At 46.0% G+C, this 14,286-nt stretch overlaps 1 protein-coding gene across 1 annotated transcript in view; it reads right to left on the bottom strand.

Annotated features, from left to right (window-relative positions):
* Positions 1-2,242: 2,242 nt before the first annotated feature.
* Positions 2,243-14,286, bottom strand: part of INSC (INSC spindle orientation adaptor protein) — a 161,087-nt gene continuing 149,043 nt past the window's right edge. Inside the window, exons 11-13 of the mRNA XM_042904829.1 lie at positions 10,865-11,020; positions 9,050-9,126; positions 2,243-2,879 (exon numbers count right to left, since the gene is read on the bottom strand). Coding sequence (XP_042760763.1) covers positions 2,751-2,879; positions 9,050-9,126; positions 10,865-11,020 — 362 coding nt within the window. The 3' untranslated portion in view covers positions 2,243-2,750. The remainder of the gene's footprint in view (positions 2,880-9,049; positions 9,127-10,864; positions 11,021-14,286) is intronic.

Here is a 14,286-nt window from a genome sequence, read left to right as displayed (position 1 = left end):
TTCTTTTCATGGTCTGAGTGCTGGCATGAGAATTTCACTTAAGGCACTTCCGCTGCGGGCTGAACTAGGATGGGTGTCAGTTTCAAGAAAAAAGCACTTGTGTGATTGTTTGAATTGCAAAGGGAACTCATTACTTCCCATGGAAGACTATTTTCACTTGAGAGAATAATTGACAGAAAAACTATGGTTACCGAGACTGAAGTATTTGGCAGACATCGTCACAAAAACAAAGTGAGCTTGTTTCCTCAAGGGAAACAACTGACAGTATTTGTTGCCAATGATAAAATTTGAGCTTTCAAGCCGATGAAGACATCAGGAGTGATATTAATAAAATTCGTTAGGGGCGCCTGGGTGGCTCAGTCGGTTAAGCCGCCGACTTCGGCTCAGGTCATGATCTCACGGTCCGTGAGTTCAAGCCCCGCGTCGGGCTCTGTGCTGACAGCTCAGAGCCTGGAGCCTGTTTCAGATTCTGTGTCTCCCTCTCTCTGACCCTCCCCCGTTCATGCTCTGTCTCTCTCTGTCTCAAAAATAAATAAACGTTAAAAAAAAAATTTTTTTTTTAAATAAAAAAAATAAAATTCGTTATCATATGATGAAAGGTGTCAACATTTGGATAATTTGCATAACTCAGTGAGATATATCAAAAATCTTGTTCCTGGGGCATCTGAGTGGCTCAGTTGGTTGAGCAACCGACTTTGGCTCAGGTCATGATCTCACGGTTTGTGAGTTCGAGCCCCACATCGGGCTGTGTGCTGACGATCAGAGCCTGGAGCCCGCTTCGGATTCTGTGTCTCTGTCTCTCTCTGCCCTTCCCCTGCTCAGAGACGCTCTGTCTCTCTGTCTCTCAAAAATAAGTGAACATTAAAAAAAAATGTTTGTAATCGTATTCCTTCTTTTTCCTGAAAGTTGAAGCTTGGTATCAGCACTCAGAAGACCTTGGTCTGACTCCAGGGCCTGCCATTTACTTGCTACTTCAGCTCCATGGTCAACTGTGAAAAATGAGTTTCCTCTGTTTTCTCATCTGTAAGATGGGTACAATACCTACCTCATAGAGTTGCATAATGACTGAATAAATCATATATGGCAATAAATATTAATGTATACTGATAAGGATATATAAAATGATATAAAAAGTGCTTGGCACATGGTAAATATTGTACAAGTGTTTTCTATTACTATGATTATCACCATTTTCTTCATCATCATTTTAGGTAGAAAGCCCCTGATATCACTGTTCTCTAAGAGCATACGATTTCGGACCAAAGGCTCTGGTAATAGATATTTCTGGGTTCAGATCCTGGCACCGCTTACTAGTTAGTGATCTTGGACAGTAATTTAATAATATAGTGACGTCTTACGTGATTCTTATCAGAAATAAGTGAGATAATACATGTGAAATGCTTAGCTCAGGGCATAATACATTAGGTTAACTCATTTAGAATAGTAACATGAGTTCAAGAAATGCTTCTTGAATTGTATAAAATCATATCACAATACGATGATATTAAGCCTCTCAGAAGGATTTACAGATTCTTGTGATACTTTCAAGCAATGAGATGGATAAACCAGTTCTTAAAAACAAAAACAGGGGCGCCTGGGTGGCTCAGTCGGTTGAGCGGCCGACTTCGGCTCAGGTCATGATCTCACGGTCCGTGAGTTCGAGCCCCGCGTCGGGCTCTGTGCTGACATCTCAGAGCCTGGAGCCTGTTTCGGATTCTGTGTCTCCCTCTCTCTGACCCTCCCCCATTCATGCTCTGTCTCTGTCTCAAAAATAAATAAACGTTAAAAAAATTAAAAAAAACAAAAAAACAAAAAGCTCTGAATTATAACATCATCTAATTTCCGTGGTATGAATACTCCCACCATTACCAATTTCGAGCTACCAAAATGAGACCACTGAATGCAGAACTGGGGGCAAATTCTCACAATTGTCGCTTGCAAGCTGGTATGAGCAAGATGCAGCACACTGCTACTTTAAAGTATACTTTTGAAAAGGTATCATTTACTAACGCCTCCTCTGAGGATCCTTTTCACCAGGAAGTTACACAAGAGCAAAAAAGCCTAAGGAAACGGAGTTTCTGGGGACTTTGGAAATCTCTTTGACTTCTCGCTAAACCCCTTAGAATTTGACCCATTCGTGCACTTGTGAAAACAATACGACTCTCCATGGAGTTTTAATAGTTGGAAAAGATTTTGTGACATGAAACCATAGGAATTAAGAACTTAAGTCTAAGATGTAATTTAATCTGAAAACACAAGACACATTTCTTATGATTTCATTTAGTATAGAATAAAGCTTTCCTTCTAGTATGTTCTGTCCAACTATGAAATTTATTTAAAATCTTTTAGAAAGGAGCAAGCCAACTTAAAAAGAAAAAAAGCCAAAAGACTGCTGGGCAGTTAACATACGCTGGTTCCAAAGTGGAGGAAAAGTGAGGCAAGGTTACATAGTGAAAATAGAGCAAGCGAGATGAAGGGAAATCACCCATGACAATCTGCCACATTAGTCACTATGCATTTCAACATCTGCAACTGAAAAGTCACAGAAGTCAAAAATAAAAACAAAAAAGACTCCTAGGACCACAGACTGCCTGATGTTACTAGAGTATTTAGCCCTTGTCCATTTCATGTAAAAAATAAATTAAGTATAAATAAAGAGGTGAGGGAGCTGACGGGTACTCAGGTTGATCGCAGGAATGTACTGAGGGGGCATGAGAAGGGGGCCAGATGGCTTTCCTCTCCCACCCTTCCTACACAAAGCTCTCCTCCATGTTGCTGCAGAGTAAGAAAGAGTCCACAAGCCGGGGCTGGACCAGTTGCTGGAAGTCGGAGTCCTGGAGGCCTTCAGGGCAAACTCCAGCCAGTCTACGCAGAGCAGCCTAGAGAGAAACAGAAGAAATGACGCAGGTCAGACCAGGCTCTGCTCAGGTGCATGTATTTCCTTCAACGGTCCTGGGAAGTACAAGTAGCTCATTTATTAGTCAATTTGAGCTAATCGTCACCTTGGTCACCTGACACCTTAGTCATATAGTCCTTTTGGTTACCTGGTCACTACAGTAACCTTATCACTTGGTCATCCGGTGTCATTGGTACGTTGGTCATTATGGTGGATGTCATCTGAAAGCCTTCATGATCTTAATAATGGTCTTGCCACTTTGGTTTTTCAATCACCTTAGGAATCTGGTTATTCCAAAGATCTGCCATTCAAAAAACCTGCTCAACTGACTGACATATTGAAGCTCAAGATTTGTTCGTGCTAGAGACCATAACCACCAGAAGCAGCAGTGGAATAACAGCCTTGCTTCCAGGTCCCTAGAGTAGCCTGAGAACAGCAAGGGCTATTTATTTAGCCATAAATTCAGCAAAGTTCTGACAAAGCATCATGGGATGGGGAAGTGGGAGAAGAGAGAGGAAGGAAGGTCATAAAGCTGAAGGAGAAGGAGAGTCTGCCACCAAGATGGAGATGAGTAGGAGGAGTGGGGACAGAATGTACACCATGGCCCAGGCCCCCATACGCTGGGCATTTCACTCCTCCCTGAGCAAACTATCCTGTTTTATGCCCGTGTGACCTTGCTCAGCTCACAGTCCCTCTCCACCCTTCCACTCTTTTCTAGCCAGCAGGTGCATTGATCCTGTGAGGTATGGCCCACTATCACCTCTTCTGTGAAACCTTCCCAGAGTCCTTGAAACAGAGACAGCCCCTCCTTCCTCTGTGCACCCACAGCCCCTGGGCTGACCTCAACCTTCTCACCCGTGGCTGCAACTGGCTTGTAGGTGTTTGTCTCCCACACTAGACTCTGAGCTCCCCAAAGATAGAGACTCTTTTATTTTTCTCTGTATCTATAGCAGGTAGAACAAGGTTTGGCACAGGGCTCAATAAATATTTGTTAAAAAAAAAAAATGAAGGGGCGCCTGGGTGGTTCAGTCGGTTGAGCATCCGACTTAGGCTCAGGTCATGATCCCACAGTTCGTAAGTTCGAGCCCTGCGTCGGGCTCTGTGCTGACAGCTCGAAGCCTGGATCCTGCTTCAGATCTGTGTCTCCCTCTCTCTCTCTGCCCCTAACACACTCACATTCTGTCTCTGTCTCTCTCAAAAGTAAATAAACATTAAAAAAATTAAAAACAAAACAAAATAAGTGCTTTAAAAAACGAATTCTATCACTAGAGCAACCTGAAGCTGGAAGTGTAGCCTGTGCACCTAGCTAGACCTCTTTACCGGTCAGCTGAGGCAGTGTGTACTGAGTGTTCAATGCATATTAATACCTTCCCTCTTCTTATACCTGTACACCACAAGGCGAGAGTGTAAGTTTGGAAACAAAGAGAGGAAAATACCTGGAATGGCAGAAGAGAATGAATGAATGAATGAATGAATAAATGGAATAGCAAGGGAGTATCTACACATAGTATTTCATTTAATCCCTACAGGATACTACTACAAGGTAAGTATCATGATCTTCAGCTTGGAAATAAGGAGACAAAGGCTCAGTGAGGGAAAGGGGCCTTCCCAAGACTGCACGGCAGTCCCACTCCAGGACCCTCATACCCATACACACAGGCAGGATGCTGCAAGCCCAGGACACTGGCTTATTACATTGAGTCCAAGGCAGGCAGAGAGCTCGTTACCTATACCTATTTCTGAGAAACAACCAAGCTGGTGAAAAGAGAGGAAGGCTTAGGTTGGCTGTTGGACAAACAGGTGCTGCCAGGTCTAAGCTGGATCAAGAAAAAGGGACATGTGTCTCTATGCAAGTGAGAAGGGTCTGAAACCTAGTGACAAGAAGTAGACTACAGGAGTCTCTCACTAGTGCGTCCTGCCTCTCCTGGGGTGTGATTGCCCCTAACGACTAAAGAGGCTGAGGGGTGCTTGTGTGGTTCAGTCAGTTAAGCATCCGACTCTTGATTTCAGCTCACGTCATGATCTCACACTTTGTGGGTTTGAGCCCGGCATCAGTTCCAGGCTAACAGCACAAAGCCTGCTTAGGATTCTCTCTCTACCCCTCCCCCACCCCTGCACACACTCTGTCGCTCTCTCTCTCTCTCTCTCAAAATAAATAAATAAACTTAAAAAAAAACAAAGAGGCTGAACTCCATAGAACTTTCTGATTCCTCTTCACTCCAATTAGGAGAAATCACTCCATTAGTATAAAAAAGGCACAAAGATGGAAACAGAAATCTTCAGGAGAGGAGGCTACGAGGCCATTGATGTATTTTACATCATCAGGGGTAAAAATAAAGCAAGAGACAGGAAGGGACAAAGAAAGATGAAATGGGGAGAAAATAGACTCATAAGGAGAGAGAATGAGGTACAAGAAGAAAATAGAGAAAGAGAGACAACAGAGAAATGGAACAAGAAGGAATAGTTAAAACAGAGAGACAGGGGCACCTAGGTGGCTCAGTTGGTTAAGCGTCCAACTTCAGCTCAGGTCATGATCTCATAGTTCATGAGTTCGAGCCCCGCATCCGGCTCTGTGCTGATAGCTCAGAGCCTGGAGCCTGCTTCGGATTCTGTGTCTCCCTCTCTCTCTGCCCCTCCCCACTCATGCTCTGTCTCTCTGTCTTAAAAATAAATAAAACATTTTTAAAAATTTTTAAAATAAATAAATAAATAAAATAAAACAGAGAGACAGAGATGAACTGGTAAAGAAAAGAGATCAAGCATGAGAGGGAGATGGAGAGAGACAGAAATGGTGACAAAGAAAAAGAGAGAGAGCCCAGGGGGTGGGGGGTTAATAGGATGGAGGTAGGAGCAGGGGAGGAGCCGGAAAGGGAGGCAGAGGAGGGAGTTGGTGGAGAGGACTAAGGGGATAAAAGAAGGCAGGAAAAGGAAAGAAGGAGAGATAGAAAAGAAACCTGAGAAAGGAGGCAATATCTAGAGGAGAGAAAAGAAAAAAATAAAATGAGAGAGAAGAGGGAAAATAGGAGAAGAGAGAGAGGGGGAGAAGAAAGGAAGGGATGAACTAGAAATAGACCTGAGAAAACACAAAGGCAAATAAACACGCTCATCTTCCCAGGGTTCCCAGGAAGACTGCAGGACAAGAACCCAAACCAACCCTGAGCACCCCCTCCTCAGTGTCCCGGGGCTCAAAGGACCCTTCAGCCTTCTGAAGCCTTTCTTTGCATCTCTGCTTCCCTCAGAGGGTTAACAGCCAGTCATCCCAGGATCTCATTCCCAGACAGTCTGAAAACACCCAAGCATTAAACAAGCCCAGCAGCCCACTGACAGCCGTCTCATTAAGGAAAAATCAATTCTGTTTGCGAAAGGCAATCTGCACTGCCACTTTCCCAGATGTGGGACACGATAATTGAAATGTCCTCCTTCTACCTGAAGAGAGACTTTGAAGCTGAGAAGAAGGCCTTGGGGAGGGCAGGAGAGGTAGCCTCCAACTCCATCTGCCAGGCCAGGCTTCTGGCGGCCCCCATCTCAGCAGCCAGGGGACCACACTCCAATGCGGAGCCCCTTCTGGGAGCCAAACCAAGAACACCCTCCAATTCTGGGGCCCAAGGGTGGGGAGACAAGACTACCAGTCCCTCAGGCAGGCAAAAAACAGTGAACAAACCCAATGTCCTATGGAAATACTAAGACCTGGAAAAGGGCCCCATCCCTAGGAAGGTTCCAGACTAGAGGGAGAGAAATACAAATACCTGCCATGAGCCAAGGTGGCAAGACCAGGGCCATTAGACATGGGGGAGAAACATGACTGAAAACAAGATGGTCTGGCCAAGAAGTCAAGACCTTCAGCATTAGACAGGCCTGTATTTGAATTCCAAGAGCCTCCCCTTATAATACCAGGTACACTGGATAACATAACCTTCTTCCTACTAAAGAAAAAAAAATCTAAGCCAGCAGGTCCAGGTGCATCCTGTCTCTGAGCCATAGATGCCTCCCAGGACACTCCACAGAGGAGAGGGATTTTGGTCCGAGATTGAGGAGGCTGCTGGCAAAGCCATAGAAAGGGCATCTGCTTAGGACGAGGGCCAAGGCACAGTGTCATAGTGGCTCACAGCACTCTGGTCTAGACAAGCTGGACAGGGCCTGTAGGCCCCCAGGGGTATGCTGGAGCCAGACAGTAGGCCATAGATAATGGAGAACCATGGAAGGGCTGATCGTGTTAGTGTCTTGATTGTAATATTAGGATTAGCCCAGCAACCACAAGGAGGGTGGATTAGGGAGGGAGGGGCTCTCTTCAGCATCCAACGACCCATCCTCGGCGAGAAATGTAATCCTTTTTCTACTGGAAAGTCCTTCAAGTGATTGATGATGGTAGCCAAGCCCTTCTGTGTATTTCACTTCAAACTAATAATAAAAATGGAAAAGGAATTGTGACAAGCCCACATATATGAATGGAGCTTTCTGGTTTCCCACCATTGCCTCAGGGCCTTGTAGTGCTGGGCACCTGTGGGCTTCCCGAGTTGTGGAGATAATGGTAGTTGGGGCCAATGATTGGGTTTGCCCGGCATTAACTCTCTCCACTTGACGCACTAAGCCAGACAGAATTCAGAAGGCCTGTGAACTTGGAGGAAAAAATTACATCATTACGCTTATTAACTTCCAACTGAAACTCAGCCTCTCCTTCAGTTGTGAATGCAGCAACCAACCACAAAGTCTCAGCAATTCCCATGACTTGTGGACCAATAAAAATCACAGATCCTTTCATATCCCCGTACACTTGTTGGAGGTACCTTCAAATATCATTTATGCCCCTTGCTAGTCAAGGTTACAATACTCATTAGACCCACTGCTATCTCTTATTTAATGTGTTAATTAAAAGTATGTATATTAATATACCGTATATATAAATACTCTAATAGTTTCCTTCTTAATTCTCTATATTTTGGGTTATGCATTTGAAACATTATTCTTAGAAGGGAAACAGAAGCTTTACCAGATTGCCCAAGGCACAAAAAAGTCAAGGGTGTTCTGCATGTATCAGAATCAAAGCCCCATGAGAGCAGAGATGTTTGTCTTCTTTTTTCCCCCCACAGCCATATCTCCGTGGCTTAGAAGTGTGCATGGCACATAGAACCACTTGGTAAATATTTATTGACTAAGATTTATAACCACTTAGTGACCCACCCGATGTCACACAGCTCATTAATGGCAAAACCAAGACGGATGTGTCTGGCTGTAATGCCCTGTTGTCTCTATGACAATATGATGCTCCCAGAAATGAGAAGAGCTCAGTCTAAAAAATGATGGGGTGAGGAGGGGGTTTTACTGTGAAACAGCTTGAAGGGTCTTCAGATCCATCGCTTCCCCCTTGCATTCTCTGAGGACCAACCAAGAATCTGGCACTCCCTTCTGAAAGTCAAATGGCCTGTTTATACAATGGCTTCCCTGTTCCCTTTGGCTTCCAGCTGGAAGCTGCTCTGCTTTGGGATTCAGTGGAGCCCCAGCAGGGAGGAATATAGAGACTAAGCATGCATTCCCATCTGGTATGGTTTATTCTTTCATGGTGGACCCAAACAGCAAGGAGAAGTTGGGTGGGGACCTCCCAAGATGCCCTTGTTGGGTTCAGGTTGAAGATCCTGGTGAATCACACTTTCTGTTCTGTCCTACCACCTCCAGTCCTACTCCACAAAAGACAGGGGAGCTAGAAAGCTGGAAGAGTGCCAGCAAAGGGGCTCTGTCCAAGAGGAAGGAAGGCTTTCCTCACAATGCCCCTTTGGGAACAGGCAGGAAACATCCATCCCCTAGTTCCCATTCCAGTTCACACCATGGCATTACCAACACCCCCTAGCCTTCTGCCCACCAGCCACTCTGGTATTGATCTGCTGTTAAGACTCCCCCAAAACTCAAAGGTTTATGATTACTAAAAGTATGAGTGGGGGGGTTCCCCACCTCCCCATCTTTCACATATATGACCTCATATAATTTTCTTACCAGTTTTATGAATGAAGCGAAACACCTTTATCACCATTTTAAAGAGGAAAGTTGGGCGCAGAGAAGTCTCATGGCTTACTTAAGCCACCAAGGCATCACCAGTTCTCCTGGCCCTTGGTCTGCAATCCCAAAGCCCAGGGAGGGAGCGGAGGAATACTGAGAACTCACCAGGCAAGCCACAAGCACAGCATCGCTGCTGTTCCTCTCAGAGGGCGATCTGCAGAGCTCGATGAGCCGGGACATACCTGTGAGACGCATGAGAATGTCATGCCCAGGATGGGGACAGGCCTGGCCAGACCTGACCCAGAGGTGCCCCCCTCCCTCACACAGCCCTCTGCACGGGGCGCTATAGAGGCAGGTAGCTCCAGGACCCCACCAGCTCACCAACTGGCTGGGGAAAGGGGGCTGAACCCACCTGGAGGAGCTTGTAGTGGAAACTTTCTGTCCCCTTGAATGTGAATAGTCCCTGGTCAGAGACAGCCGCAGACCCTGAGCTTAGTCAAAGTGCAACAGAACCTAACTTCCTGTGTAAGTACTTCTGATTTTCCAGAACTATATTTAATGTTTCCATTGTTATCAGTGGGACTTCCCAATACCATTTTTTCCCCGGTTGCCTATTTCAGTCGGAAAATACAATGCGGTTTAAATTACAGAAAACTACAGATTGGGGAGGTTAATGGTCCCTAGTCCTTTACAGAGGAAAGGTAAAGAATCAACTTTGTTTTTCAATGTAAATTGTTTTTTGATGTAAATTGACAAACTCTGAAAAACAGAAATAAAACAAAAAGCTAACTCAGAAGATATTAATAAAAAGCGTACAGATACATTCTGCAGGTTTATCTTCCACAAATGCTATTTCTGAGCTTTTATTACATGTGTGATGCTGCACTAAATGCCCAATAAATGCATGATCCCCTAATAGTCTCCCAATAGTCTCATGAACTAGGTACTAATATAATTCACTCTGAGGCCCAGAGAGAAGTAAAGTCTCTTTTCCAGGGTCCCACAGTTAGTAGTCGGGGGGCTGGTATCAGAACTCAGGTAACCTGATTATTCCCCCACTCTTTCACTTCTGAGGCAGCTGTATCTGAGATTGGTCCAGAGATGATGAGTCCTCCGTGGGATGTGACCCAAACCTGGGCTGGATAAGTCTTTCTGGAGCCAGAACCCAGGGCCACCTCTTGCCGTTCGCCAGGTATATCTACATGATAGGTGACAATGCCATGGCTAATCTCATGCCTCTGCCTGGAGCACCCTTCTTTCTCAACCATCACATTGGAATAATGCCTCAACCTACAGCTGAAGACTCACCTTGCTAAAACATTCTTCGACCCACCCAGATAAATGTGAGCTACCTCCGCTGTGGGCCAAACGTGCCACGGACATCCTTTGAACACTGCTTTATGGCATTCAAGTGCATATTTTTCTTTCCATATCTGCCACCCCACCAGGTCGTAAGCCCCTGTGGGCAGGTCAATGCGATATACCTAGTGCTCGGAACAGAGTCTGGCACAGAGTGGGCACTCTGAGAATATGAGTTGGGTAAATGTGACTAACTGAATGAACACATGGCTTAAAAGTAAATAAACCAAGTAATGAGTGAGTTAATGAATGAACCAAAGGATGAATTAATGAGTGAACAGACTAATCGAAGGGTAAGTCAACAAATGAGGAAGTGAATAACTGAATAAGCGAATGAATGAGAAAAGGAATGAGAGTAAAAGAATAGGGTCCTTGGCAGGAAGTCTGCATGTGAATTGCTTTTTTATCCACTGTTAGCCTCTCTAGGCCCCTCTCCTCTCTAGCTTCAGCCCCACTTACAAGCTAGATGAGGGGCTGCACCCTGGGCCCCCATCACAGCGTTTTCTGGCACCCAGAGAGCGAGGCTCCCCTCAGCCCCACCTTTGCTCTGAGTCATCTGTCGTCACCATGAAATCTGGAGTGCTCCCATCCCCAAGCCCGCCTCCCCACCACAGCACTTACAGCTCAGCCGCACGGCCTCCCGTGCCACAGCTGGGTCTCGGCTGAGACGGGCCAGGGTCACGGCAGCCTTCTGCTGGACTCGCTCACAAGCCGCCACCTCGGCAGGGGTTCCAGACCTTGGCTTCTCGGACAGCATGCCCATGATAAGCTGGACCCCTGGGCAGGAGAAAATGAACAGTTGGTACTTGCCCCAGCAAGGAGCCTCTCCCCCCGCCCCCCGTCCCGGGGCCAGCTGCATGGATGGCTGCAAAAGCTTGAGACTTAGGGGGTCTCAACCACAGAAAGGAAGCTGGACAAGGTCACCTCTTTTACTCCTTCTGCCCTGGAGATATCTCTGATTCCATGTACTAAGTCACTATACTTAGAAGGGACATCAGGAGGACATCCCTTTTGATTTTTCAAATGCTATTTCTGAGCTTTTATTACATGTGTGATGCTGCACTAAATGCCCAATAAATGCACGATCCCCTAATAGTCTCCCAATAGTCTCATGAACTAGGTACTAATATAATTCACTCTGAGGCCCAGAGAGAAGTGAAGTCTCTTTTCCAGGGTCCCACAGTTAGTAGTCGGGAGGCTGGTATCAGAACTCAGGTAACCTGATTATTCCCTCACTCTTTCACTTCTGAGGCAGCTGTATCTGAGATTGGTCCAGAGATGATGAGTCCTCCGTGGGACGTGACCCAAACCTGGGCTGGATAAGCAATAGATCCAGCCCCGAAGGAGGGTAGGTAGTTAGACTGAGAGCTTTAGCCCTGAACTTGGGTCGCTGAGAAGCCTTACCACCCTCTCCTGAAACCAGATCTATCTGCTGATCGTCCCCCAAACTCAAATCCACATTCACTCCCATCTCCATGCCTTTGTCACCTAATTCTTCTGCATGGCAGGTCCTTTTCCCTCACATGCTCCGTCTAAAGAATTCCCATCCTGCAGGTTGTAGTAAAAGTCCATCTTCTACGGGACATCCTTCCTAACTGCCCCAGGTCACACCCCCTTCCCTGCACCCAGAGGCACGTGCCAGCTTAGAACTCAAACCAGACGTGGCCCACAGGTGTATTTTTGCTTTCTTTTGTTGCTCCATACAGTGTCCAATTTTTTTTTAATTTCGCTCTTATGAAAACTGGAAGGTTTCCATAAAAATCCAGATTGTCAGTTTCTAAAAAAAAAATCCCCTCCTGACCTGACATTGGGTCCACATTTCTTCATGACAACAATTTGCTGAAACGTATTATAAGCTTGCTACTTTAAATAGGATCGGTCCAGTCCCTGCTGAGCCTACATCATCCATTTATGTTACTTGTCTGGGTCCACAGGCATCTAAGTTTGTGACCTCTGCCTTAGACCGTGGAGCCAGAGGGTTTTTGGAGATCTGGCACTACCTGTCCTTCCCCTCCATTTCACAGAAGAGCACCTGAGGTCTGGAGAGAGAAAGTAATTTCCCAAGTTCACACAGAAGCTGGTTGCAGTCCAGGACCTCAGCCACATGCCCCTCTGAATCTTACTTGAACCAGATGTAACTTCCAACTCTCTTGGATCTCAATGCACAGGGGCTATAAGTTACTTAGGTATGGCCCTGAGACTATTCAGTCCTGAGGAGGGGCCATTTCTCTTCCTGGTGAGATTTGTAAGTGACCCATTTCTCCTTCCTATAGGCTCAAGGGACCCAGAAGGCCTACCTTTTGCCTCTAATACCTCTGCCAACACACACTCTAACCTTTGGGCAAGGTACTTCTCTTCCAAACCCTCTCCCAGACCACTGAATGGAACATAGTCTTCAGGCTCCCTATGCCCACAATGTTCCTAAGACAAGGTCATGATTGTGAATGTCCTGAGGTATGTATGTTATGGCCTATGGGCACATGAACAGGAGATACCAAAGTGACAACTTTGGGAAGAACCACAAGCTTAGGAAATTTTACTAACTCCTGGTTAAGGTTCCCATAAAGAAGCCATTTTCCCACCCTGCACTTTGCACCTGGAACCTGACAAAGAATCAAACAAAGAGTGTCTCACACTAGCAGGTAAGCTCCAGGGGGTAAAGATTTGTGCCCGTTTCCTGCATGGAAATATCTAAAGTATCTAAGAATAGTGCTTTGCTCAAATCTTTGTTGAATAAATATCAAATGAATGAATATGAAGGTATTCTTGAATATGAAGGTGTTCATTTCATATTCATAAAATCCAAGTTTCCTTTAAATGTATACTTTGTAAGTCTTATCTAAAAAAAGATAGGATGCTATCAAACTGGGGCTGCCTAGGAAAATCCGGACTGTGTTTCCTAAGTTCTGGCCAGGCTCAATGCCAGAACAGTTGCCTAAGAGTTGGGGGTTACAACTTCAGAGACCAGCCCCCAACACCATGCCCCCTCCCCAACATTCTCTCCAGCTCAGCCCCAGCCTCTGAGGGAGAAGCCAAAAGAGGGATACTAATGTCAGTGGATTGACGGGTAAGAGCTTGGGCTGCCCTGGCCTGCCTCCCAGCATAAGGATGACAGCAGCCACAGTGCCTGACTTGCCAGGATGGCCTCCTTCGTGCAGCCCCCATTACCAACACTCACGCAGAGTTCATGGCAGGACAGAGACAAAATCACCAGGCTTCAGGCCAACGCACGCGAGAGTCTCATGCATCCTGGTAAGAGTAAGAGGACTGCCTTTCAAAGCCCAGTCCTCACAACAGTGCTTGCCTGGTCCAGCCCACAGGATCTCACTCAGCTCCAGGGGGCCCTGGCTGCATCACCAACACTGCCGATCCCTCCAGTTATGCCCCACTTTGTACTGTCTCTCCCTCAAGTGCTCTTCAGCTGAGCCCCCTGAGACTGATCTGCACCAAAAGAGCAGATGCACTCAGCACAGTCCCCATTCTGTGCCAGATACTCTTCTGACAAACTTTATATTAATCCTCACGTTATCCTATGAGGTAGGTACACTCCCATTCTGCAGATGGAAATGCAGAGGTCATATAGCTAGTAAATTACGGGGCCAGGATTCAAACCCGGTGTGTTTCCAGTTTTCACGGTCTCAGCCACTATGCCATCCCTCTGCCGCATTATTTTATTGTCGATTTCACACTTTTTCATGTTATCACTTTTGCCGCGTTGGGCTCTCCTCCCAGGACAAAGCCAAGGATTTATCTCTGTGTTCATTTGCTCGGAACAATGTAGGAGGTCTCTAACTGCTGTCTCAATGAGCCAGTCAGTAGCCCTTTGTAAACCATAAAACCCTCTATAGAGGCCACATATTCCAATCTCAACCCCACAGGACGCCTCTGGACACCCACTACTGCTGACCACTTGACCTTGAGGAGGCTCTGAGTGCAGCAGGAACAGGCCGGGAATGATACCCCTCAGCCTCTCAGCCTCAGCTGGCTCGGTGAAGTTTTTCATTATTAGCTCAAGCACATAAAATTAACACAAAATGATGTCT

The sequence above is a fragment of the Panthera leo genome, chromosome D1 (assembly GCF_018350215.1).
Source record: "Panthera leo isolate Ple1 chromosome D1, P.leo_Ple1_pat1.1, whole genome shotgun sequence".
Classification (NCBI taxonomy): domain Eukaryota; kingdom Metazoa; phylum Chordata; class Mammalia; order Carnivora; family Felidae; genus Panthera; species Panthera leo.
This window is presented reverse-complemented; position numbering and strand designations above follow the sequence as displayed.